Raw genomic sequence first — 24952 nt, 5'->3', positions numbered from 1 at the left:
TTTTTTTTTTTTTTTTTCTTTTTATAACTTCAATCACGAGTCACGATTTCATTGCTACCATTTAAAAAGTATGGCCTGACCTTCTCTTACAAAAAAGCTAGCAATAAAGCTAAGAATTGGAGGCTGAAAAACGAGCATACTTGGTCTTCTTTTCTTTACTCGAAATGAAGGGAGCTGTCATTTAATTTGCCTTGGTAGAGAGTTAAAATCACTACATATATACACATCTTCCTGGCTTTGGCTTAGGGAGGCTAAGTTGTCCGCGACTTTGTTGGCATCTCTAAAGCTAGGATTAGTAAATACTTTGCCCTTCCATAAGATTTTTAATCTCTTGGCCTGTATCACTAATTTCCAAGGGTTAGACCAATTGTTAGAGATGCAACTCTGAAGCAAAAGTGAGTCGGTCTCTGCAATGATCAGGTTGTATACCTTATTAGTACATTACTTGAGACCAAATCATAGTGTGAAAAATTAAAGTTAATTTTTTGGAAGAATAAATATCATAAATATTTAGAAGAGCTTCTAGAAAGTTTTATTGTAATATCTTTGATATTTATAATTAGGAAATGTTTAGAAATTCTAGACACTTAGGGGTCGTTTAGTTCAAAAACAAGTTATACATGGATTAATAACGCAAGGATTAGTAATATAGGGATTAGTAATACATAAATTAGCAATACAGGGATTATTTTTGTTGGGTGTTTGGTTCATTGCACTAAAATTGGACACAAAAGATACCATTTGAATATTTATTTATTTTTAAAATTTAAGAAATAATTTGTTACAATTATACCCTTGGATGCTTGACCTTTATAGGTTCTTGGAACAAAACAAGGCTAATTTTGTCATTTTAGTTTTTTATCCATGGATAAGTTATCCCATGGTGGTGGTGGGATAAGATAATACACCCTTTGGTGTATTAAATAATCTATGTATTAGTTATACATGCCCCAAAATGTCAACCAAGCATGGTATAAAATAATATCATGACTATTTTAGCTAAAAGCATCACGCCCGAACACAGGCACTCGGACGTAACACGGCACCCGTGCTCGACCGCATGTGACCGAGCGAACTAATCGGCCGGGTGAATCAACATGTGATATCAAAACATAACTAATTTATAAAATAAAACTAACACATCGATTAACTAAAAGCCTCACCGAAATATCATAATGCGGAAATACTTAGACAATCCGAACATATCCGAAAGTAGCCAACATGGCTAAACCAAACAATCGAACGATCGCCAACAAGGCTAACATAATAAATATGATCGGCCCCATCGAATCGTGTCTATGAAGCCTCTAAGAGTGCTTGAATAATAGAAATTTGTCTATAAACCGAACCGACCGGATAACTAACAACGCCCGAAGGAATTTGGGGCTCACCAATACCGATACGTGCACTCCTAAATAGCCGAGTCGTCAACTCGTATATCGTTGCCTCGCATCGCGAGACGGTGCCCCCTAATGAAAAGGGACATCGCACATTTGAATTGTACTTGGTATGTAAAGCAATCGAAGCAATAAAATACCGAAATCAAATCGATAATCGTAATCGTAATAGCAAGGAAGTAGAGATATGAATACTCCTCGCTCTATATCCGAATCATCCGTATTATCCGTGTTTGTATATGCGGGGCCTCGGCCCAATAATAAATGCACGCTATGGCCTCGGCCTAGTAGTGCGTCACCAATGGCCTCGCCATGTATACGTATACACAAGATCGTCTTGTGCCCTCGGGCAAAATCACATATGTATAATTATGGTTAATTAATAAGGACCGAGACCATAACAACAATGAACAATCTTGAACCGAAATAGACATCTTTGGACTAAATTGAAAACACTGACTGTTTCTGAGCATACTGAATTTCTAGACTGAGACTCATGTGGTAACAATACATAAGTCTATAAAGATTACGTGTTGAGTTCATGATATTCAAATTGATAACCATGAACGAATTCTCAGAATCGCAACCCTAGAAGATAACGATTCTACAACATATCATAAAACCAGGGGGCTAAACCGTATTCCGAGTCAAATTACCGACAAGTATGAAGAATGAGGCGTAGGGAGAATCATGAACATTCCCTAACGTAGATAGTTAGCCTCACATACCTTAATTCCGGCCTTTGAGCGTAATACAATGTTCGTCAACCTTTTCAACTTTGATCTATATCAATACAAGTCAAAGGGATTCTATATTAGCAATAATATTCATGCTTTGGTCATCTAAGCATTTTATCAAACACTTTGTGGGCATGAAGCTCCATAATCTCCATTAATGGTGATTTCTTCACCCAATTCCCATTCTATTACTTCTAGGTGATTCTACAATCTCAATTAGGTGTAATCAACATCATTCTTCATCACCCACATGAATACAACAATCCCAAATCAACAAATCCAAAACTCTAGCATAATTCATATAATTTCCTTTATCAAACCCATTTGTTATTCTCCCAAGAATTCATCAATTCTCAACTATAAATGATTTGAGAGTAGGAATATTACCTTTTATGAGCATCCACCACGAAATCAACACCCCAAGTTTGATTTGTAGCTTAGAACGACGCAAGAACTTGTACTACACTTTATCCTTCACGAGCCTTGGGATTCGGGGCCTTCAACTTGGTTGATTCTCTACTTTCTCTCTCTAATTCTCCTCTCTCTCCCTTCTCTCTCTAAAATCTGAAAATATGGAGAAATGGGGCTGCTAGGGTTAACATTTCCCTTAAATACCAAGGGGAAATGGGTTTGACCCAACTTGAAATCGGGTTGGGACCTTTCTGTCTTAAAACGTCCATATCTCCCTATCCCGATGTCACCTATGATCCCACGACCTATGGTTGGAAAGATATTTCAATTATCTACAACTTTTGTTCTTTGAGTTTTCCCAAATTCCCAATTTATGATAGGGTTATGGCCTCCCGAAGTCGAGGTGACCCGAAACGTATATACGGACCAAGATACGGTCACTGTTACGGTCCCGTAACACAAGGTACGGACCGTAACTTTGTACCGTACCTTGGTGAAAATTTCCAGTGAGCTTCTGGAAATTTTTGGGACGTTACGGTCCACTGTTACGGCCCGTAACACGAGTTACGGTCCGTAACGTCACCGTTACGCCAGGCAGAATTTCCAGCGAACATGCTTCAGTAAAATGGGCATAACTTTTTGCACAGATGTCCGTTTGACCCCGTAAGATACCATTGGAAAGCTATTTCAAAGATCTACAATTTTCATCAAGGAAGTTTTCCCAAATTCATAACAGATTTTCACGAAAGTTGGCTGGAAGGCAGACGTATCAAAAACTTAGCCGATTCGATAGGATTTCAAGTGCCTTACTATTAGCCATATTGAGACGATCATATCTCCTTGCTCCGATCTCTGATTGGCTTGGTCTTTATATCGTTAGAAAGGTATTTCCACATACTACGAATTCATTAGGGTAATTTCCCAAATTCCAAACCGATTAAGGAGTTATCGCTGCCCGAAATAGGCCTATCAACCATTTTCGCAAAACGTTCAAACCTTCAGTGTTTCCACTAGAACTCTAATGATATGAGCTTAAACTCAGTTCCAAGATGCGGGGTGTTACAATATCTCCCTTGGGATCATTCGTCCTCGAATGATGGGTCATGGTTAACAATATGGCCGGACATAGCTTGACTACATGAACGTGAAGGAAACACGACATGAAACATGGAGACCGAACTACGACTATTCATATCTCATAATAACCCTCCGGGTCTTCAATTACCTCACTTTGGACTTCATCGGCGATTTATGCATCCCCCCCTTAGACCAAGGCTAGTATCTTATACTTATAAATTCTTCTCTTTTGATGGGATCTAATTAACGTTCCTTATCTTCTGTAATTCCTTTGTACTCTACAACACTGACTTTTTTTTTTTTTTTTGACTCACATTTGACCAATTTCTCATGAAGAAAAAGAACTAAATTTACTTACATGAACGGGTTGCTACTGTATTCGTAAATGGCATACTCTATCTTAACGACTTAACTCGCTCACACTTGTAAATCTTAGGACAACCTCTTTTGAAAACTCTTAAAGGCTATTCTTCTATAGGTTGCTCTCTTACGCTTTAGCCGATTTCTTCTTCTACTAATCACTCTACTCGAACTTAAATTAAGCCCTTGTTTTCCAATATACATTCGGATATATCGAATCGTCACCCACTCAAGGTGTTCATCGAATAGGGAATCAAATCTTATTTCTCAAAGTCATCCGTACTCATAACTTAGTCAAATCTTATCATTACCGTTGACATGGCTTTTCCAGACATATTACGAACTTATATCTCATTCTCCTTCTATTTCTAGGAAAAATTTTGGCAGAGTTTCCTCTGCATTTCTTACTATCCCAAAACCTGCACGCAGGAAATACCAACAATGCCTCACAAGGCCAATATATATAAATATATGTCATATCATATCATAGCCACACAGGGCTCCCAATTTCAACAACGGTGATAAAAATGATGAACTTACCTCATATGTCCAACTCAAACCGTACTCGTTATACTTTCCGTTTATTTTCCCTTCAATCTTTAACCGCAGATGGAGTGGGTCCCGATGACCTCAGAGAAAACCTGTCCGCCACCACTTCCTTGAGATCCTCCATGATTTACCTTTTTCCCGTTGACTTAGCTCCTTTTCTAATTTCTCGATATCCTCTCCCCGTTGTATTTCATTCTCAAGAACATCATTATCATTCAACATACTATTCATTCCACTACACCCTTCTCGGGCAACTTACATTGTATTCCACTTTCAATAGCACTTGAAATCTCATTCGTTACCAAGAACATCGCACAATTGTACCCCTATGGGTAAACATCCTTAGTTGAACCTTGAGTTACCTGTTCATCTTCTGCGCATTCGAAACGTACGTAATTCAAGAGGAAGAGAAGTTACTTATTGCTCTAAGCTTCATGGCACGATCTAGAGTATGAAAGAAGTGAAACAAATCTCGAATGTCTTGGTGGTCAATTGTTTATATGTGTGGGCCCTCACACATATAAAAGAGACCCCACTCGGGACACGGCTTCAGACTCCTAAGACACTTGAACCTAATGCTCGATACCAAGCTTTGTCACGCCCCGAACTCGGCTCCGGACGTAACACGGCACCCGTGCTCGACCGTACGTGACCGAGCGAACCAATCGGGCGGGCCGAATCAACATGTGATATCAAAACATAACTAATTTATAAAATAAAACTAACACATGCCGATTAACTAAAAGCCTCACCGAAATATCATAATGCGGAAATACTTAGACAATCCGAACATATCCGAAAGTAGCCAACATGGCTAAACCAAACAATCGAACGATCGCCAACAAGGCTAACATAATAAATATCGATCGTCTCGAATCGTGTCTATGAAGCCTCTAAGAGTGCTGAATAATAGAGCTGTCTATAAACTGAACTGACTGGATAACTAACAACGCCCCGAAGGAATTTGGGGCTCACCAATAGCTGATACGTGCACTCCTAAATAGCTGAGTCGTCAACCTGTATATCGTTGCCTGCATCGCGAGATGCAGGCCCCCTGCTAATAAAAGGGACATCAAGACATTTGAATTGTACTGGTATGTAAAGCAACTGAAGCAATAAAATACTGAAACTGAAACTGATAATCGAATTGTAATAGCAAGGAAGTAGAGATATGAATACTCTCTGCTCTGTATCTGAATCATCTGTATTATCTGTGTTTGTATATGTGGGGCCTCGGCCCAATAATAAATGCACGCTATGGCCTCGGCCTAGTAGTGCGTCAGTCAATGGCCTCGGCCATGTATACGTATACACAAGACTGTGTTGTGCCCTCGGGAAAATCACATATGTATAATTATGGTTAATTAATAAGGACCGAGACCATAACAACAATGAACAATCGAATCGAAATAGACATCTTTTGGACTAAATTGAAAACACCGATCGTTTCGAGCATATCGAATTTCTAGACAGAGACTCATGTGGTACCAATACATAAGTCTATAAAGATTACGTGTTGAGTTCATGATATTCAAATTGACAACCATGAACGAACTCTGTAACTGCAACCCTAGAAGATAACAGTTCTACAACATATCATAAAACCAGGGCTAAACTGTATTCTGAGTCAAATTACTGACAAGTATGAAGAATGAGGCGTAGGGAGAATCATGAACATTCCCTAACGTAGATAGTTAGCCTCACATACCTTAATTCCAGCCTTTGAGCGTAATACAATGTTCGTCAACCTTTTCAACTTTGATCTATATCAATACAAGTCAAAGGGATTCTATATTAGCAATAATATTCATGCTTTGGTCATCTAAGCATTTTATCAAACACTTTGTGGGCATGAAGCTCCATAATCTCCATTAATGGTGATTTCTTCACCCAATTCCCATTCTATTACTTCTAGGTGATTCTACAATCTCAATTAGGTGTAATCAACATCATTCTTCATCACCCACATGAATACAACAATCCCAAATCAACAAATCCAAAACTCTAGCATAATTCATATAATTTCCTTTATCAAACCCATTTGTTATTCTCCCAAGAATTCATCAATTCTCAACTATAAATGATTTGAGAGTAGGAATATTACCTTTTATGAGCATCCACCACGAAATCAACACCCCAAGTTTGATTTGTAGCTTAGAACGACGGCAAGAACTTGTACTACACTTTATCCTTCACGAGCCTTGGGATTCGGGGCCTTCAACTTGGTTGATTCTCTACTTTCTCTCTCTAATTCTCCTCTCTCCCTTTCTCTCTCTAAAATCTGAAAATATGGAGGAAATGGGGCTGCTAGGGTTAACATTTCCCTTAAATACCAAGGGGAAATGGGTTTGACCCAACTTGAAATCGGGTTGGGACCTTCTCGTCTTAAAACGTCCATATCTCCTATCCCGATGTCACCTATGATCCCACGACCTATGGTTGGAAAGATATTTCAATTATCTACAACTTTTGTTCTTTGAGTTTTCCCAAATTCCCAATTTATGATAGGGTTATGGCCTCCCGAAGTCAGGTGACCCGAAACGTATATACGGACAAGATACGGTCACTGTTACGGTCCGTAACACAAGGTACGGACCGTAACTTTGTACCGTACCTTGGTGAAAATTTCCAGTGAGCTTCTGGAAATTTTTGGGACGTTACGGTCCACTGTTACGGCCCGTAACACGAGTTACGGTCCGTAACGTCACCGTTACGCCAGGCAGAATTTCCAGCGAACATGCTTCAGTAAAATGGGCATAACTTTTTGCACAGATGTCCGTTTGACCCCGTAAGATACCATTGGAAAGCTATTTCAAAGATCTACAATTTTCATCAAGGAAGTTTTCCCAAATTCATAACAGATTTTCACGAAAGTTGGCTGGAAGGCAGACGTATCAAAAACTTAGCCGATTCGATAGGATTTCAAGTGCCTTACTATTAGCCATATTGAGACGATCATATCTCCTTGCTCCGATCTCTGATTGGCTTGGTCTTTATATCGTTAGAAAGGTATTTCCACATACTACGAATTCATTAGGGGTAATTTCCCAAATTCCAAACCGATTAAGGAGTTATCGCTGCCCGAAATAGGCCTATCAACCATTTTCGCAAAACGTTCAAACCTTCAGTGTTTCCACTAGAACTCTAATGATATGAGCTTAAACTCAGTTCCAAGATGCGGGGTGTTACAAAAACCTCCTACCAAACGAGCTTTTAGATATTTGTAGAGGATAGAACTATCTAGATCCTAGAATAATATCTAGATGCTTTAGAGTAGTATTAGAAGATAAGGTTAACAAGATATTTTTGTAGATATATCAAGATAATTCTATCTAGAACCATCCCTAGACAAGTATAAATAGGGGCTGGCCTTGAACATTTGTAATCAAGCAAAGCCAACCCAATACAAGTCATTCATGCCAATTCAAGGAGCCTTCCTTCCATAACCAAGTCCTCTTTTTAAGCTTACTCTTCCTTAGTTGAATCTTTCGATCTTAGTTAACAATCTTGGGCTAGCAGAAGATTTCTCCGATTTACTTTTCTCCTGCTATATTTCTCTACTCCTGCTATATTTCTCTACAAATAGGGCATAGGCCTCTGCCGAGTTACTAGTGCCCTGGCCTAACTTAATGGAGTAGGCCATGATGAGTTTGTCCTGGTTGTCTAATTACAAGATCCATGAATACATGATCCATCACTGTTTAGTTTGACAAACACCAATGGAGGTCTAATCCATTCGACCATCAAGATGTTAGAATCCAACAGAAGGGATTCACATATTCTGCACGTCTTCCCAGTTTACTTTCCCTTCTAAATTGATGAAATGAGCCTTAACAAGTTGAGCAATATTTAAAGTAGCTAAAGCAGTGGATCTTGCCAGGGATAGGCTCTCTATATGAAAGCATAACAGGAGGTGTAACCTTGAAAATATAAGCACATACAGAGTTCATAGCATGATTCCATATTCTAGCAATGTGATTTCTCAAAGGAACATCTCTAAAAGATCTTAAATTTGGTTGTTGGTTTGTGGCCAAACAGTAGCTGCACTTTGAAACCAAATTAATGCCAGAAAGTTTTTAATTGTGACATCATTTGCAATCTTATCATGGACTGCTCTTCAGGTAATAATATACATCTTAACAAGTAGCTAACTTGCAAAGAAAACAATAAAGCTAAGCCAAGCAAGAAAAACAGACCGCTCACAAGATTGGGTATCAGTTCAGTAAAAAACACAGGTCACTGTGACTTAAAGTGAAGCATTCAATTGAAGGATTAAAGTTCTCAAACCACTCTTAGAAGCACTTCCGATGGACAACTGCTGGACCGGATTCATCATACTCGCCCTTCATTATCCACATCTGCATGGAATGTAGATATTAGTGCTGAATCCCTTGAGCTTAAAAGAGTTAACAAGAAGACATTCATAGTTAGAACCAATCATTCCAGACTTAGACTAGACAGATTGATTTATTGATCAGTCAAATAAAGCAAAGAGAGACTAACATTCTTGAAACTACTGAGGGAGGCTAGAATTGATCCTCCTATCCAGGTGCTGTATTTCCTCTCAGGTGGTGCAATAACCTCGATCTTCGTGCTGCTTGGAGCAAGAGCAGTGATTTCCTTGCTCATACGTTCTGCTATGCCAGGAAACATTGTTGAGCCACCAGTAAGAACAATGTTTGCGAATAAATCTTTCCTAATATCAACATCGCATCTCATGATTGAGTTGTAGGCTTTTACGTGAATTCCTGTCGCTTCCATTCCAGCCAATGATGGCTGGAATAGGACTTCAGGGCAACGGAACCACTCAGCACCAATATTAATGATTTCTCCATCAGGAAGCTCGTAGCCCTTCTCAAATGATTTTGGGAAGCTTTTTGCCTTGTCAATCTCCTGTTCAAAATCCAGTACAACATAAGCAATCTTCTCCTTCATATGACGAAACATATCTGTTTCATAAGCATGCGTAAAACTCAAACAACCACTCTCGAAGACAATTTTCGCGAGATACTCTGTAAGATCACGACCACCAAGAACTAACTGTGAGATAGCATTGGGAAGTGCATGCCCCTCATAGATGGGGACAGTGTGGGTCACACCATCACCGGCATCAAGCACAATACCTAGTTGAAAAACAACAAACGAAATTAGTGTGACTGAATAAAACAGTAGAGAACCAGCATATACTGGCATTCCAATCTGCTTCTTACCAGTTGTACGACCACTACTATACAGAGAAAGAACGGCCTGGATTGCAAGATACATGGCTGGAACATTGAATGTCTCAAACATGATTTCGGTCATTTTCTCTCGGTTTGCTTTGGGGTTAAGTGGCGTTTCAGTCAGAAGAACGGGATGCTTCTCTGGAACAACACGGAGTTCATCGCAAAATGTGCGATGCCACATTGTCTCCATATCATCCCAGTTTCTTACTATGCCATGTTCAATGAGATATCTCAATGTCAAAATACCTCTTTTAGACTGAGCTTCATCACCAATATAGGCATCTTTTTGTCCCATTCTAACCATGTCGCCTGTGTGACGAGGACGGCCAATTATACTTGGGAAAACAGTCCTTGGAGCATCATCCCCAGCAAAGCCAGCCTAAAGAAACAAACGATGCAGCTATTATTCATTAGTAGGTCACATAGGGAGCAACACAATGAGCTGAAATTGCAAATGGATTGTTCAAACTAACCATGGATTGTCCAGTTCCGTTGTGGATAACAAGTGGTTGAGTATCATTCCCATTATCCATCCTGTAAGGACTTCAAATATTTATTTTGTAAACATGATTTAGGCGAGTCGTCACATGTAAAAATAGTGTCAAACTGAAAATTGTTCATAAGATCAGCTCAGTCAGTGAGAAATATCTTCCTTTATATATAGTTTGATTCTCTTCTCTATCTGCCTTCAAGCTCAAGGTGAGATACAGTTTCATATTGCCAGTAGAAATCACCAGCTATTAACACATGAACCTCCCTCGTGTCGTTTAAGGCAGAGGAAACAACGAGAGCAAACGAAAGAGTAATTTTCTGAAACCTTAATTTTCCTTCCTCCAATGAAAGAAAGAGCAAAATACTGAATATTAGCTGGTACGTAGAATTTAACATGTGCTCAGGGAAGACGCTTATGTGGATAATCTGAACCAAATTGGTTAAAGCATTCCATATTGTAAGTTTGTAACGGTCTCGGGAAAAAAACCATAGAATGTTTCTTTTTCTTTTTCTTTTGGTATTTTCTTATCAAGATGATATAATTGACTTATTCCGAAAAAAACATGTTCAACAAAATTTGGATCAGAAACATATGTAATCATCAAACCAATGTCAGGCTGTATCTAAAATTAAAAGTACTCGAAAACCAAAACATAGTTAACCAGTTACAATCACAAATATATGGGCAACCAATAACAAATGCAAAAGCACATAAATACAAGTGAAACAGCAGACAAATGAAATTTGATAGATCGTCAAACAGATTGAAGGTTACTGCTTACGTACCTTGATGGAAACAAAATCTTGGTACTGTGTTAAAAAAAAAAAAAAAAAAAATAAGACTCAAGTTTTTAATCAAAATTATTATTATTGTTCCAATTTTATTGGATGTTCCCGGAGGGACTATTATTGTTCCTATTGGACCAATTCTTTGTTTCTTTTTTTATTTTTTCTTTTCCTTTGAATGCCAAACCAAATCTTTTGTTTTATATGTCCCTTTAATGTTTCCTTTTCAAAAAATATGCTCTAATTTTTTTCCTTTCCTTTTGAATGCCAAACAAAACCTTTTGTTATATTTCCCTTTAATGTTTCCTTTTCAAAAAATATACTCTTGCGTGTTGAACATATTTTTCAGCAACAAGGTAGGGACATTACAACAACAACATATCCAAGGTAATCCTATAAGTGCGGTCTGGGAGGTAGAGTGTATGTAGACCTTACCTCTACGGCCTCTCTTGAATCATTTTTCATTTTAACATTAACTATGATTTCAAACTAGAAAAATTATAAACTATGATTTCAAACTAGAAAAATTACCAATTTCTTTTTTGGTTTTGACGTTCTCAACAACAAACACTTATCCCTATATTAGAATAAAAATTAGTTAAAAGAATTACTCCCTTGGTCCAATTTAAGTGTATTAATTTGACTGGACATAAAGATTGAGGAATAAAAAGAGAGTTTTGAATCTTATGATTCTATGTGCGCAATCTACTAAAATGTCCTTTGAGTCTTATGGTTTTAAACTTATCATGTATGATGATTGAATTGTCAACCTACTAAATATAAAAAAACTACTCTTTTTTTGACAGACTAAAAAGAAAAATAAGAAACTTAAATTGGGATGGAGGAAGTATATTTGATTGTCGAGAGAAACTATCCCAAAATTCTCATATTGCATTGAGATAAGTCCCCTATCACTATTTTGGGATTATATATGTGATGTTAGCGTGATTTAGCTTTCAAATTTGAGATTTAATTGTAGAAATTCATATATTTAGTCGGAATATCAAAAAGATGAATTGGATTAGTTAAAACAGGCGTATGTATCGAATTCGTTTCTTTGACTGAGTTTTGATTTTGACTTTGACCAAAACTCAAGTTCGGGTAATGAGCTGTTTGGGTAGACTATGTTAGGTATTTGGTGTGAATGGGAAATGAAAGTTTTATTTCCTTTGCCTTTTTTGGAAAAATATTTTTTTGTCGAAAAGACACACCTATTTCCTTAACATACACCTGTTGTTGGTTATAAATATCTAGTCATCCCTTCAGATTTTCCTGATGAAAAAATCTGAATTCTTCTATCTTCTTCTTCTTCTGCACTTCATAAAAATTTTGTGTGATTTTACAAACCTTCGAGTGGTTCGCCGTCACCAAAGTTTGCAGTGAGACCGCTACTACGGTGAGTAAATCGTTCTATCCTGAGAGGATATATTCTACAACCTCGGGTATATTGAGGGAATAATTTTCTTAAGGACACATCGCATTCAGTGGGCTCGATTTAATTCCTACACATATTTTCAGATACTGTTCTTCTGATTTTCGTTTCTGAAATTTGCTTCTGTTTTTGTTTAAGTATATTTTCGAATACAGGTTACTAACAATCTTAAGGAAATTATGATCACTGTTATTATTTTTCTGTATTCTGCTTTGTTTGAGACAAAACGAGGAAAAGAATTATTTTATAGAAGAAATTGTGGGTGAAGTGCACGTTGTTGGTCTGCTACTGATTCATAAAGTCGGTTGCATTCCGGAAAGTCGTGTTCAATCCGAAAAGTCATAAGAGAAATTAAATTATGAAGTTATCTGCTCTCATTCTGTGCTTCTTTGACGACAAAGTTCAACAAGGATGTGTTTATCCGGAAATACACTGAAAGTGACGATTGGACTTTTATAGAACATAAGTCATCTTGGGGCTTATAAGAGAGTAATGGAAATGGACAATTCCTGGAAATATGGCCTCTACGAAACGGCACTAAATTGACGGGCATTAGTCAAATTACCAAACTAATGCTCCTGGCACATAATCTTTACAAGTTTTTCCAATGGAAGAATTTTTTTTTTTTTTCCTTCCAGTTGATCCGTGCACTAATTAATAAAACAAAAGTTGGAGGTTGTGATTGTAGAGAAGTTCGATTCAACTTCGATTTTGATGGAAGATCTACAATTGATGTCACTTCAAGGAGACGTTACTACAAGCAAATTTTACTAGTTGCTGCCTGTTGATATTATTTTCATGGTTAAAGATTTGTTTGGACACAATGCCACTCCTTGTGTGATCAAAGTCACATAGTTACGTGCTGCATATTAAATAGAATGTGCAACATACATTACTATGACTAACCTCTTCTTTTTATTGTGGCTATTCTTGAACAGTCACGTTCTTTCACCATGCATTAGGGTGAAGAATATCTATTAGTCGAAGGAGTGGCCGGGGAAAAATTTAATGATGTCAAAGTATTTATTAATTAACACTTTCATAGCGGAAGACGATGCTGAAGAAATCACTGAAGCAAAGAGATCGAAGTTCACATTTGAGGTTAAATACGATTTCTTGCTCTCTTCTGGAATTGTATTTTAAAATTCAAATTTAAACCACCTTTTGCCTAAATAGTGGTTTCAGTACCTTTTGGGGTGAATTGCCAATGGAAGGCATTGGACTTTTGACATAATACTTTATGTGTAAAAGAAAATTTTTAATCATCTAGGGCACTATGAAGACTCTTGTCCATGTTTACGATAAGTTTGATGATGTCCTTATTGAAGAGCAAGTAATTAGCCATTGCTATAAAAAGAGTAAGCGAAAAGGAAATTTTAATCTAAATTTGATTAAGAAAATAGAGATAACAAACGGGAGTATTGAAGGAATACGAAATAGCAAGAAACCAGTTTCGTTTAATCTTTTTCCATTTTGTGCCTTCATTACTTACAAGTTTCACAAGCGTTGGAAGTCTAAGTGCATACTAAGTCTATCCCTGTTAAGCGTGGCAGTGGAATCATACGAATTTTGTGGTGTTTTACCTTTGTTGAAAATGATTCCAATCTTTGTTCAAAGTGGAGAAATTTTTTCAAGGGAAATGTTGTGGCTTCATATTTCCAGTACATTGTGGATTTGATCCAATGTAATTAAATGTATTAGAATGTATTTTTAAGGAAGAAAAGTTCAAGCCACTATTTGTAAGTAAACATACGAATAAATATATATATTGTCGGACTGCTTAATGACAGTCGTGCACTGCATCTTAAATTATGAAACTGTTTCTTGGAAACATATGTATAGTTGGACATATACATATGTATATAGGAAATTGATAAAGAATTTGGCAAAGAACTATACTGTGTGTACTCTCTGTTTTTAGGCCTTCTGTATTATGCTTGTGGGAGACTAAATCCTAGTGATTTCTATTCCCGTTTTGGATATTAAAATCTTTGAATTTTTTTTTTTTACTCTGTTATTGAGATTAAAGTCGTTGTGACTTTCTACTCCGTTTTCCGGTTTAAGGATTAAAAACTGTACCAAGTAAATCTGTTTGTTTGTATTCGGTTTGAAAATATAAAAACTTCGCCGTTTTATTAATGTGACAAACAGAAAGGTAACAATAAAAATTCAGAGTGGAGTTACGACCGTCGTCTGCTGCGAAGAACGATGTAACTCAAAATCCTAAAAGCACAGTTTTGTATGAAACAGTGTATTTGTTGGATCATGTGCTAACTATATTAGATTGGATCCAAGCACAATTCTTTTATTACTAGTTAATATAATTAATTTTTTTAAAGGGACAAGTGACTGAAGTCAGTGGGCTTGTGCATAAGGTTTGACTTAGTATAGTCCTTGGCAAACATCAATGTGAAATTTTTGGCTATAGAAGATCCATAGATGGTTTGCCACAATATGGGTACTACTCCAGTAAATGCTTTCAATTGAAATGGAATTTAATATTTTTCCATTAATATTGGCTCGTTCTGGACTATTCTTTATGTTAAGGATATTAACAAAATTGAATTGGTTTGGCATCTCCGGAATGAGATCATAGTGGATTTCGCATGAGTCATTAAGTATTAATGATCATTGCATTAGTTGGTATGAATACGGAGGAAAAAAAAAATATTCCTCCATTTGTGGCTTTGATCTTTTTCTCACGTGTGGTCCTCCACTGGAATGAAGAAAATAAGTCCGTTTGATGCATTGCATATTTGGAACATCAAGGAAATTACCATCCTATGAAATGATAGGAATGACGATTATTAATTTCCATTGAAGAACTATATTTGAAATATGGCATTAATTATTCATCTGCCTGTTACACGCGACAACCAAATAAACTGTGGAAAGAAAGAATTAAATATTAAAAGAGATGATGAATGCCTTGTTAATAAGTTCTGGTTTACCTAGAACTTGTGGGGGAAATCTATTCTTATGACTACCAGAATACTCAATCGAGTGCCTATAGAAAAACACAATTTATTCCATATGAAAGGAAGAAAGCCCAACTTGAATTACTTCAAAGTGTGGGGGTGTTTGGTTAAAGTGCAAGTTCCTAAACCAAATAGGGTAAAAATAGGACCGAAAACAGTTGATTGTGTTTTCGTAGGATGTGCCACCAATAGTAAAGGATATCGGTTTCTGGTTCACAAATCAGAAAAGTTTGATAGATTCAAGAAATGTTGACTTATTGACATTATTCTATTATGTCAACCCCACGATATATGTCCTTGGTGATATTGACATGGTATGCCCTTGGTGGTATTGATATGGTAGTTAGTGAAATATTCACATAACTCGTTTATGTCTTGGTAAGGACTAGTTGATCGAACTACTAATTTGATGAGGTTGATCATATGTCTTTCATTATAGGTCATGTTCATTAATTTCGTGACAGGATGTCACTTGGAAGGTTGTGACTTTTCATGATAAAATGTGTCTGTTGAAAGACAATTCTTTGAAAAGACAAGACGGTTCATTGAATGTATAAATTCATTGGTTTATAAATCGAAGAACCAATTGATGATAATGATAAAAATCAACAATAGCTTGAATTTTCATATCGGTGAATGTGCTATCAGTTGGATATTTGAAGAAGTAGACTTACAAGAAGTGGAATGGTTGAGAAAATAGATATTTTAAAAGGTTGTGGCCACAACTGATGTCAACCATCCACGAGTGTCATGATGTCACTTTAAGTGTAGTCAGCAGTCTCCAATATATCCTATTGTATAAGCTTTGTTTTGCATTATAATAAAAATTATATCACCGGGTTGTTCGAAACAAAATCCACGAGTGGATGTATTGTTACCATTGGTGGAGGAGCAATGTCGTGAAAATCGTCCAAACAGACTTGTATCGCTCGCTCTACAATGGAGTCTGAGTTCACAGCTCTAGACAAAGCCGGTGAAGAAGCTGAATGGCTCCGGAATTTCTTAGAAGATATTCCATTCTAGCCCAAACCATTGGCACCAATATGCATACATTGCGATAGCCAAACGACAATAGGAAGGGCAGAAAGCGTTATGTATAATGGGAAATCTCGTCACATATGATGGAGACATAATACCATTCGACAACTACTCTCTAGTGGAATTATCACAATTGACTATGTAAAGTCAAGAGACAATGTGTCGGATCCACTTACAAAAGGCCTAACTAGAGAGGCGGTTGAAAGATCATCGAGGAGAATGGGTTTAAGGCCTAGGACAAGTCATCATGGCGGTAACTCTACCTAGTAGACTGGAGATCCCAAGAGCTAGGTTCAAAGAGATCAAACAAAGTTATGAATGACGGTTCAACATTGTCAAATAACTCAACCTATTCTCATGATGAAGACAATGTTCAGAAACAAGGATAAAGCAGTAAGACTTTTTAACTAGTTAATAAAGCTTAAGCTTTTTAATGGTTTCTAAGTTTGGCAAGATATGACCAGATAGTGTATCTATAGGATTACACGTTTAGAAATCACCTACGTGAGTGTGAAGTGTAAGCCGCTTCAAGGAGAATGATAGTAAAGGCCTATTTTCTATGCACTCATGAAACCAGGCGGTGTTCATGGCTGAAACGAACACAACCGTGAGAACCATAGACGGTTAAGGGTTAATTGTGTGACATATGGTTGTCTAGGTATACACCAAAGCTCGACGGTTCAAAGATATCAAATCTACCGATTGACCGAGTATATCCGACATATGTTCACTACGGAAAGTTCAAAGGGAAACCTACTTATCCAGATGCAATTAATCTTTACTTGTAAATCACACACTTGTCCGTGCATTTTTATATCATAGAGTCATTCCCCATTCATGTGGGGGATTGTTAGGTATTTGGTGTGAATGGGAAATGAAAGTTTTATTTCCTTTGCCTTTTTCGGAAAAATATTTTTTTGCCGAAAAGGCACATGCCTTTTCAGAAAAGACACACCTATTTCCTTAACAGACACCTGTTGTTGGTTATAAATATCTAGTCATCCCTTCAGATTTTCCTGATGAAAAAATCTGAATTCTTCTATCTTCTTCTTCTTCACTTCATAAAAATTTTGTGTGATTTTACAGCCTTCGAGTGGTTCGCTGTCACCAAAGTTTGCAGTACCGCTACTACGGTGAGTAAATCGTTCTATCCTGGGAGGATATATTCTACAACCTCGGGTACATTGAGGGGAATAATTTCCTTAAGGACACAATGTGCATTCAGTGGGCTCGATTTAATTCCTACACATATTTTCAGATATTGTTCTTCTGATTTTCGTTTCTGAAATTTGCTTCTGTTTTTGTTTAAGTATATTTTCGAATACAGGTTACTAACAGACTATACACCGCTGAATTATATTTCTCACAAATTGGCAATTACTGGTCGCGTATAGATAGTGTAGTAGAGCTATCTATCTAAGATTTGAAATAAGTGTAGACCTTACCCTTAAAATGCTACTTTGGTCAACTTTTGTTTAGTATGATTAGCACGAATGCTTTGAAAACTAGTTTAGATGTCATGTATATGAGGGGACGAGCGTATACCTCGGGTGAATGTAGTTCTGAAAACCATTTTAGCTTTCAGATTTTTTTTTATGCACAAGGACCACAGTATACGATTGATACATGCTTTTTGCATTTTGAGACTTAGAACAACATTTTTTTTTTGTTGACATTAAAATTATGTATTGATTGCTTTCAACATTTACGTATAATTCCATTGAGGCTTTATGTGTGTGTGTATATAGGAAATAGGTTGATCCTTTAAGTATAAGGCGCCTATATGGCATTTACATTGCTGCCCAGCCAAATCAGTTTTCGTACACTTTAGACGTCAATAATATATAGAACCAAAAACGGAATATCTGGAAGATGGAGCATGCATACAATTTGCAGAATTTCAAACCAATGTTTTTTCTCAAAAAGAACACTAGCTTTCAATTGGCTGAGGAGAAAAGTTACTGAACTAATACTAACTTATATAATTTTTTCAATTACACTGGGTATGTTGTTGTTGTATAATTTTCTCGATAACTGCAAAATCCTTGAGGTCAGCTGTCAGATAATTCGGAGCTCGGTGCAATGAGTCTGCCCCTCCACTTATCGATATATTTTCTTGTTCAACAAAGGAAAGCTAATCGATATTCCACACAACTAAAAAGTCTTCATATACGAAATAGAACAGAACTGCCCTTAACCCCAAAAGCAATAGAACAGAAGCGTTAGTCACGGACAATCCACCAGTTAAATTACAACGAAAATAACAAAGGCCCGCCAAGCAAGAATAGCAAAAGACCGCTTATAGGAGTGGTATCACTTCAAAAAGGTCTTTGTGACTTAGAATGAATCATTTCATTTGAAGGAGGCTAGGACACATATCCTAACCCCCACGGCGGAGTTAAATAAAAGAAAAAAAGAAGCATTCGTTTGAAGGAATTTAACTAAAGATGATATTAAGTTCTCACCAAGTCTAGAGACACTTCCTGTGGACAGTTGAGGGACCAAATTCATCATATTCCCTATTTGTTATACACATCTGCATGGGACTTAGATATTAGCAGCTAATTAACTCCATTGGGCTTAAAAGAGTTAACATTAATTGATTGATCAGTGAAATAAAGCAAAAAGAAACTAACTTGCTCGAAGTTACAGATGGAAGCTAGAATTGATCCTCCTATCCAGACGCTATACTTCCTCTCAGGTGGTGCAATCACCTTGATCCTCGTGCTGCTTGGAGCAAGAGCAGTGATTTCCTTGCTCATACGATCTGTTATGCCTGGAATCATAGTTGAGCCACCACTAAGCACAATGTTTGAAAATAAATCTTTCCTAATATCAACATCGCATCTCAAGAGTGAATTGTAGGCTCTTTCATGAATTCCTGTTGCATCCATTCCAACCAATGATGGCTGGAAGAGGATCTCAGGACAGCGGAACCTCTCAGCACCAATATTAATGACTTTTCCATCAGGAAGTTGATAGCCCTTCTCAACTGATTTTGAGCAATTTTTTGCCTTCTCAATCTCCTGTTCAAAATCCACTGCAACATAAGCAATCTTCTTCTTCATATGATGAAAAAAATCTCTACCAGCAGCAAAGGTAAATATATAATCACTCTCCCAAAAAATCTTCATCAGATAATCTGTAATATCACGACCAGCAAGATCTAACCGCGAGATTGCATGGGGAAGTGCATGTCCTTCATAGATTGGGACAGTGTGGCTCACACCATCACCAGAATCAACCACAATACCTTGTTAAGAAAAAAACAAACGAAATTAGTGATTAATCAAATAATAGAGAACTAGAATATGTTAAGTGTTACATCTGCCGCTTACCAGTTGTACGACCATTGGCATACAGAGAAAGAACAGCCTGGATTGCAACATACATGGCTGGCACATTGAATGTCTCAAACATGATTTGAGTCATTTTCTCTCTATATGCCTTGTGGTTAAGTGGTGCCTCAGTCAGAAGAACGGGATGCTCTTCGGGAGCAACACGGAGCTCATGGTAGAACGTGTAATGCCAGATTTTCTCCATATCATCCCAGTTGCTTACTATGCCAAATTCAATGGGATATTTCAGACTCAAAATACCTCTTTTAGACTTAGCTTCATCACCAACATAGGCATCTTTTTGTCCCATCCCAACCATGACACCAGTGTGACGAGGACGACCAACTATGCTTGGGAAAATAGCCCTTGGAGAATCATCCCCAGCAAAACCGGCCTAAAGAAACAAACAACGTAACACAGTTACTCCATTATTCATTAGTAGCTCACATAGGGAGCAATACAGTTAGCACCACCCATGGAGCTGAAATTGCAAGCAGTTTTTTTCTAACTAACCTTGCCCATTCCAGTTCCGATGTCAATAACAAGTGGTCGAATATCATTCCCATCAGCCATCTCATAAGAAATTCAAATATTTATCTGCAAGTACAATTTAGGTGAGGCATTACTGGTACTAATACAGAGTCAACGTCAAAATTGTTCATAAAATCAGCTCAGTATCTGAGAAATTTCTTCCCCTTATATTGTTTGATTCTCTTTTTTATCTGCCTTCAAGCTCAAGGTGAAATAGCATTTCATTTTTCTAGCAGAAGTCACCAGCTATTAGCAAATGAACCTGCCCTTTCTCGTTAAAGCCACAGAAAACAACATAGTGAAAACTAGTAGGGGATTCATGCAAAAACCTGCAAAGGGAAGGAGTAACAAAGACCAATTGGTGCAGCGGGAGTTCATTCAGGTAATTTGAAGATATGTCACTCATGTTAAAAACCCAAACATGGATTTTCAGAAAGAAATCCTAATTCTCCTTGCTTGCGGGCAAAGAAAGAGCAATTAAACGCTGAAAAATAGGTAGCTAGTAGTATTTCCAGAATAACATGTCCCTACTCTGAACCAAGATGTATTACTGCACTTCTCACCATCACACAAGTTAGCTTTATGATACACTAAAGCCGAATAAAATTCCCACTCACATAGAATGGCCATGTAAGAGTCACTAAACTTGAGAAAACATGAATAACACGTGCAAAGTTGCCACATGCGAGATGCTATATGTAGTATTACGAAGTAATTTGCAATCTCTGATACATCATTTAAGTAAATGAGTTTTTAATAGTAAGTTACTGGTTTTTACAAGAAGAACGATTATATCAGGTTTCTCGTGAAGAAAATGTTACTAGCACGACTGTTTACTTCCCTAGCTCACTTTTAACTCACACTTCTTTTGTTCATCTTGCGTTCAAGTTCCCACTTTTACATAGCACATAGAACCAAATGTAGCATATGTTGAATCAAGCACTTACCAAGCAACACAAAAAGTTACTTTGTACAAATATATCACATTTGTAAACCAGTTGACCACTCGATTTACACCAGCAAAGCTCAATCAAGATCCAAAATAAATAAAAAATTATCTTTCTTTCCCAATTTTGTGGTTACTGTGTATAGTGATTCGGGAAGTCCCACGTAGGGAGGTAAGAGGCAGGGACAAGTTCACAGCAACATCAAATAAACTAGTTTTATTGAACAAACAAGAAAATAGTATCTGATTAATCCGTTTATCTCGACGACTGTCCCGTAAAATCTAACGAATAACTCCCCTGGCAATCAATTATCCCATCAGTCTTTGGCTTTTCTCTTGTATAATAACGTGCCTCGATCAATCCACTAATTTGTAAATAAAATTTAATATGTCCTACTTGAAGACACTTTTAACGTCTGTTTGGATTGACTTATTTTAGATGCTTTTAAGCCAAAATAGCTTTAATCATAATGTCCCGGTAAAATAAAAAAGAGCTTTTAAACACTTGTTTTTAAGCCAAATTAACAAAAATAAGGCATATAAGCCATAAGTTATAAGCCCATCCAAACAGGCTCTAATCTGAACCAATTGTCAATTTGGGTACACGAAGCATTCCATATGGTCAGAAGTAAAGGTCTCATCTTCCTTCATTTGGTATGCTTGTTAAACAGTGACGTGAAATTAAACAATCAATAGTACATTCTTATCTGTAAACAAATTTTCATGATTAAAGATGAAAAACACAATCTCTTATAAACAGAACATTTGGATCAGAACCACATGTAATGATCAGTGTGACACGGAATGTAGCAACAAATAGTCGAGCAACCAATAACAACAGCCAAACATATAAACCAATTGAAGCTTACCTTGATGTAATCCTACCGATTATTGCTGCCTATTGAGAGACTTTTTCTAGCAAACAGAAAGAGCTGTAAAACTGGTAAAAAGAAAAAATAAGTGTTGCATATATTATATGCATATAATCGGTCATTGTACCCAAAAAAAATAAAAAAATAAAAATTAGTTTCATTACATAAGCGTTATTTTCTAGGTGTTCATTTTATCTTGGCTTCTAGTTTGATGCTATTCAGCGGACGTGGTTATTGGCTAGAACTTATAAATATTATGATGTGCTAGTCTTTATTTTTGCCTTTCAAATGAGCTAGTCTTTAATTTTTACCCTTTAAATTGAACTTATGTCTAGGGGCATAAGTTCTTTAAGGGCGCGGGGCATAACTTGTGGATATTATGATGCAAAAAATGTAAACTTATATTCGGCAAAAGAATTGTTTGTCTTGAGGGGCACAAATTAAAGACCAGCACAAAATTTGGGATTGCTTTCTTTAGTAAACGTTGTTTACATTGCTTTATGTTATTTGTTTCAGTAATCGATTTATGGATGAGTGCTCATGGAGTAATTGGTCTGCTATTCACTGACCCCGAGAAACAAATGACTAATCATTTGTTTTCGGAAGAAATTGAAGAATTTCTTGGGAATCTTATTAAATAAAAGACTTTTCTGACCTATTTTACAATAAAATGTATCATTTTCGAGTCCCATTTTTGTTAATCTAAATATTCTGGTATTTTCCAATTTACATGTTCATTTTGTATTTCATTTGACTATTTAGTCTCAATCAAAAAGTTAGAATTAAGGAGTCACTGTGAATGTTTTGCTTTTATCCTATACCAAAAATCCGCATATAGTCAGACTTACCAGGTGGGAAACAAAAAAAAAAATAAAAAAAAAATGGGGCAATTCGCAGAATTGCCCTTCTTTTGGGGTGGTCTTTAAATTTTGCCCTTCATATTTGAAATGTTTAAATTTTGCCCTTCGGCTAACACCCATAGGTTCCAGGTTGTTCGAACCCACGCGAAATCAAAATTTTAAAAAAAATTCGCAAGGCGGCTTTAAATTTCGCTATGCCGTAACAAGATACACTTGTTAAGGAATTACACATTTTATCGGACCCGCATACTCATGCCTTATGGGTAGACTTGGCATAAGTATGTTGTTAAGTCGGCATAACTTTGATAATTCCTTCACAAAGTTATGCCGGTGGGGGCATACTTTTAATGGGCAAACTTTTATCTGGGACCGGCATAACTTTGTGAAGGAATTATCAAAGTTATCCGGACCCGCATACTTATAAGTCCGCCCATAAGGCATAAGTATCCGGTCCGCATAACTTTGATAATTCCTTCACAAAGTTATCGGTGGGGGCATACTTTTAATGGGCAAACTTTTATGCAACTTTGTGAAGGAATTATCAAAGTTATCTGGGACCCGCATACTTATGCCAAGTCCGCCACAAGGCATAAGTACCGGGTCCGGCATAACTTTGGTAATTCCTTAACAAAAGTATGCCGGGTCCGGCATAGCGAAATTTAAACTTGCCTTGCGAATTTTTTTTAAAATTTTGACTGCGCGTGGGTTCGAACCTGGAACCTATGGGTGTTAGGCGAAGGGCAAATTTTAAAGATTTCAAATATGAGGGGCAAAATTTAAAGACCACCCCAAACGAAGGGCACTCCGCGCAAAAAAATGAAAAAAATGGAGGATAGAAAATTCGTTTTCTTTTTTTTTCTCATTGTACTTTCCCTTCTCATCTATTCCCTTTTTCCTTAATATTTTAGACATTTGAGTAAACAAGTCAACAGATTGAACAACCTTAATAATTATCTGGAAGTTATGAGTGAGAATGCATTGTATTTTGCACCATTTCAAACCATTGGATTTCTCAGAGCAGATACCCTAGTTTTTTTTTAATTTGATGAGGAGACAAGTTATCAAATAAACTACAATAAAAATATATAAAATAACAGTTCCAATATAGAGTAACAAAAAATTAAAATTAGGTTAAAACGGACAAAAAGGAAAAAGTAAATAAGCAAAAAATCATGCATAACCCTTAACTGGAAAGAGAGCTTGCTTCTTGTTAGCTCTTTGTACAGTAATGTTACAGTTATATGACTAATTATTAAAGAAAAGCTTGTCTGCAATATTCATAAAGATCACCTACAACAATAGAAATGTATGAACCAAAGGCATCTGCTTGCAAACCGATAACAAACGGGTATAACATCTTCAAAGCAAGATAAAAATCCAATCGAACCGAGTATTTTCTTGTAAATATAGTTCAATAAAGAAAAGCTAATACACATTCCACACTACTGAAAAGTCTGATTACATGAGAAAAGAAAACATAACCAGCTAATCTTAACCAGAAAAACAACAGAACATAAGTTTTAGTCATCGGCGATCCACCAGTTTCCTGCTTAATAGGTAAATTACAAAGAAAAGAATAAATTAATCCAAGCAGAGCAAGAATAGCATGTTTAAACGGACTGCTCATAGCATTGGGTATTACTTCAAAAGAGAAACAGGTCAGTCTGACTTAAGTGAAGCATTCATTTGATAGAACTAAACTTAAGAGTTCTCACCAAGCTTAGAGAAACTTCCTGTGGACAATTGAGGGACCATATTCATCAAACTCGCTCTTCGTTATACACATCTGCATGGGACGTAGATATAAGTGTTAAATCCCTTGAGCTTAAAAGAGATAACCAGAAGACTTTCATAGTTAAAACAAATTATTTGGGATTGACGTAGTTGAATGATTGATTGATCAGTGAATTAAAAGAAACTAAC

The 24952-nt window shown here is 36.7% G+C and overlaps 2 protein-coding genes and 1 long non-coding RNA gene across 16 annotated transcripts in view; all 3 read right to left on the bottom strand.

The window, feature by feature from the left end:
- Positions 1 to 5416: 5416 nt before the first annotated feature.
- Positions 5417 to 6930, bottom strand: LOC132035461 (uncharacterized). Its single transcript, XR_009409267.1, has 3 exons — positions 6636 to 6930; positions 6240 to 6294; positions 5417 to 5562 (listed from the first exon to the last, which is right to left on the bottom strand). It is a non-coding gene; the product is annotated as an uncharacterized LOC132035461 (long non-coding RNA).
- A 1786-nt stretch (positions 6931 to 8716) lies between these two features.
- LOC132033924 (actin-100-like) lies at positions 8717 to 11212 on the bottom strand. The gene is made up of 5 exons (XM_059424090.1): positions 11035 to 11212; positions 10230 to 10290; positions 9742 to 10135; positions 9035 to 9654; positions 8717 to 8889 (listed from the first exon to the last, which is right to left on the bottom strand). The coding sequence occupies exons 2-5, from the start codon at positions 10287 to 10289 to the stop codon at positions 8824 to 8826; spliced, it is 1140 nt and encodes a 379-aa protein (XP_059280073.1). The 5' UTR covers position 10290; positions 11035 to 11212; the 3' UTR covers positions 8717 to 8823.
- A 6845-nt stretch (positions 11213 to 18057) lies between these two features.
- The window catches only part of LOC132033916 (actin-104-like), a 60092-nt gene continuing 53197 nt past the window's right edge, over positions 18058 to 24952 (bottom strand). For 4 of the 14 annotated variants that reach the window (XM_059424073.1, XM_059424070.1, XM_059424072.1 and 1 more), the window contains one exon: positions 18339 to 19735. In XM_059424073.1, coding sequence (XP_059280056.1) covers positions 19044 to 19735 — 692 coding nt within the window. In that variant the 3' untranslated portion in view covers positions 18339 to 19043. Of the gene's footprint in view, positions 19736 to 19820; positions 20215 to 20333; positions 21183 to 22166; positions 22397 to 24353; positions 24816 to 24952 lie in introns of those variants that run through there. The other 10 variants (XM_059424076.1, XM_059424075.1, XM_059424068.1 and 7 more) reach the window with 10 other exon arrangements.

The sequence above is a fragment of the Lycium ferocissimum genome, chromosome 10 (assembly GCF_029784015.1).
Source record: "Lycium ferocissimum isolate CSIRO_LF1 chromosome 10, AGI_CSIRO_Lferr_CH_V1, whole genome shotgun sequence".
NCBI classification, from domain to species: domain Eukaryota; kingdom Viridiplantae; phylum Streptophyta; class Magnoliopsida; order Solanales; family Solanaceae; genus Lycium; species Lycium ferocissimum.
The sequence above is the reverse complement of the archived record's forward strand: the minus strand, read 5'-3'. Positions and strand labels throughout refer to the sequence as shown.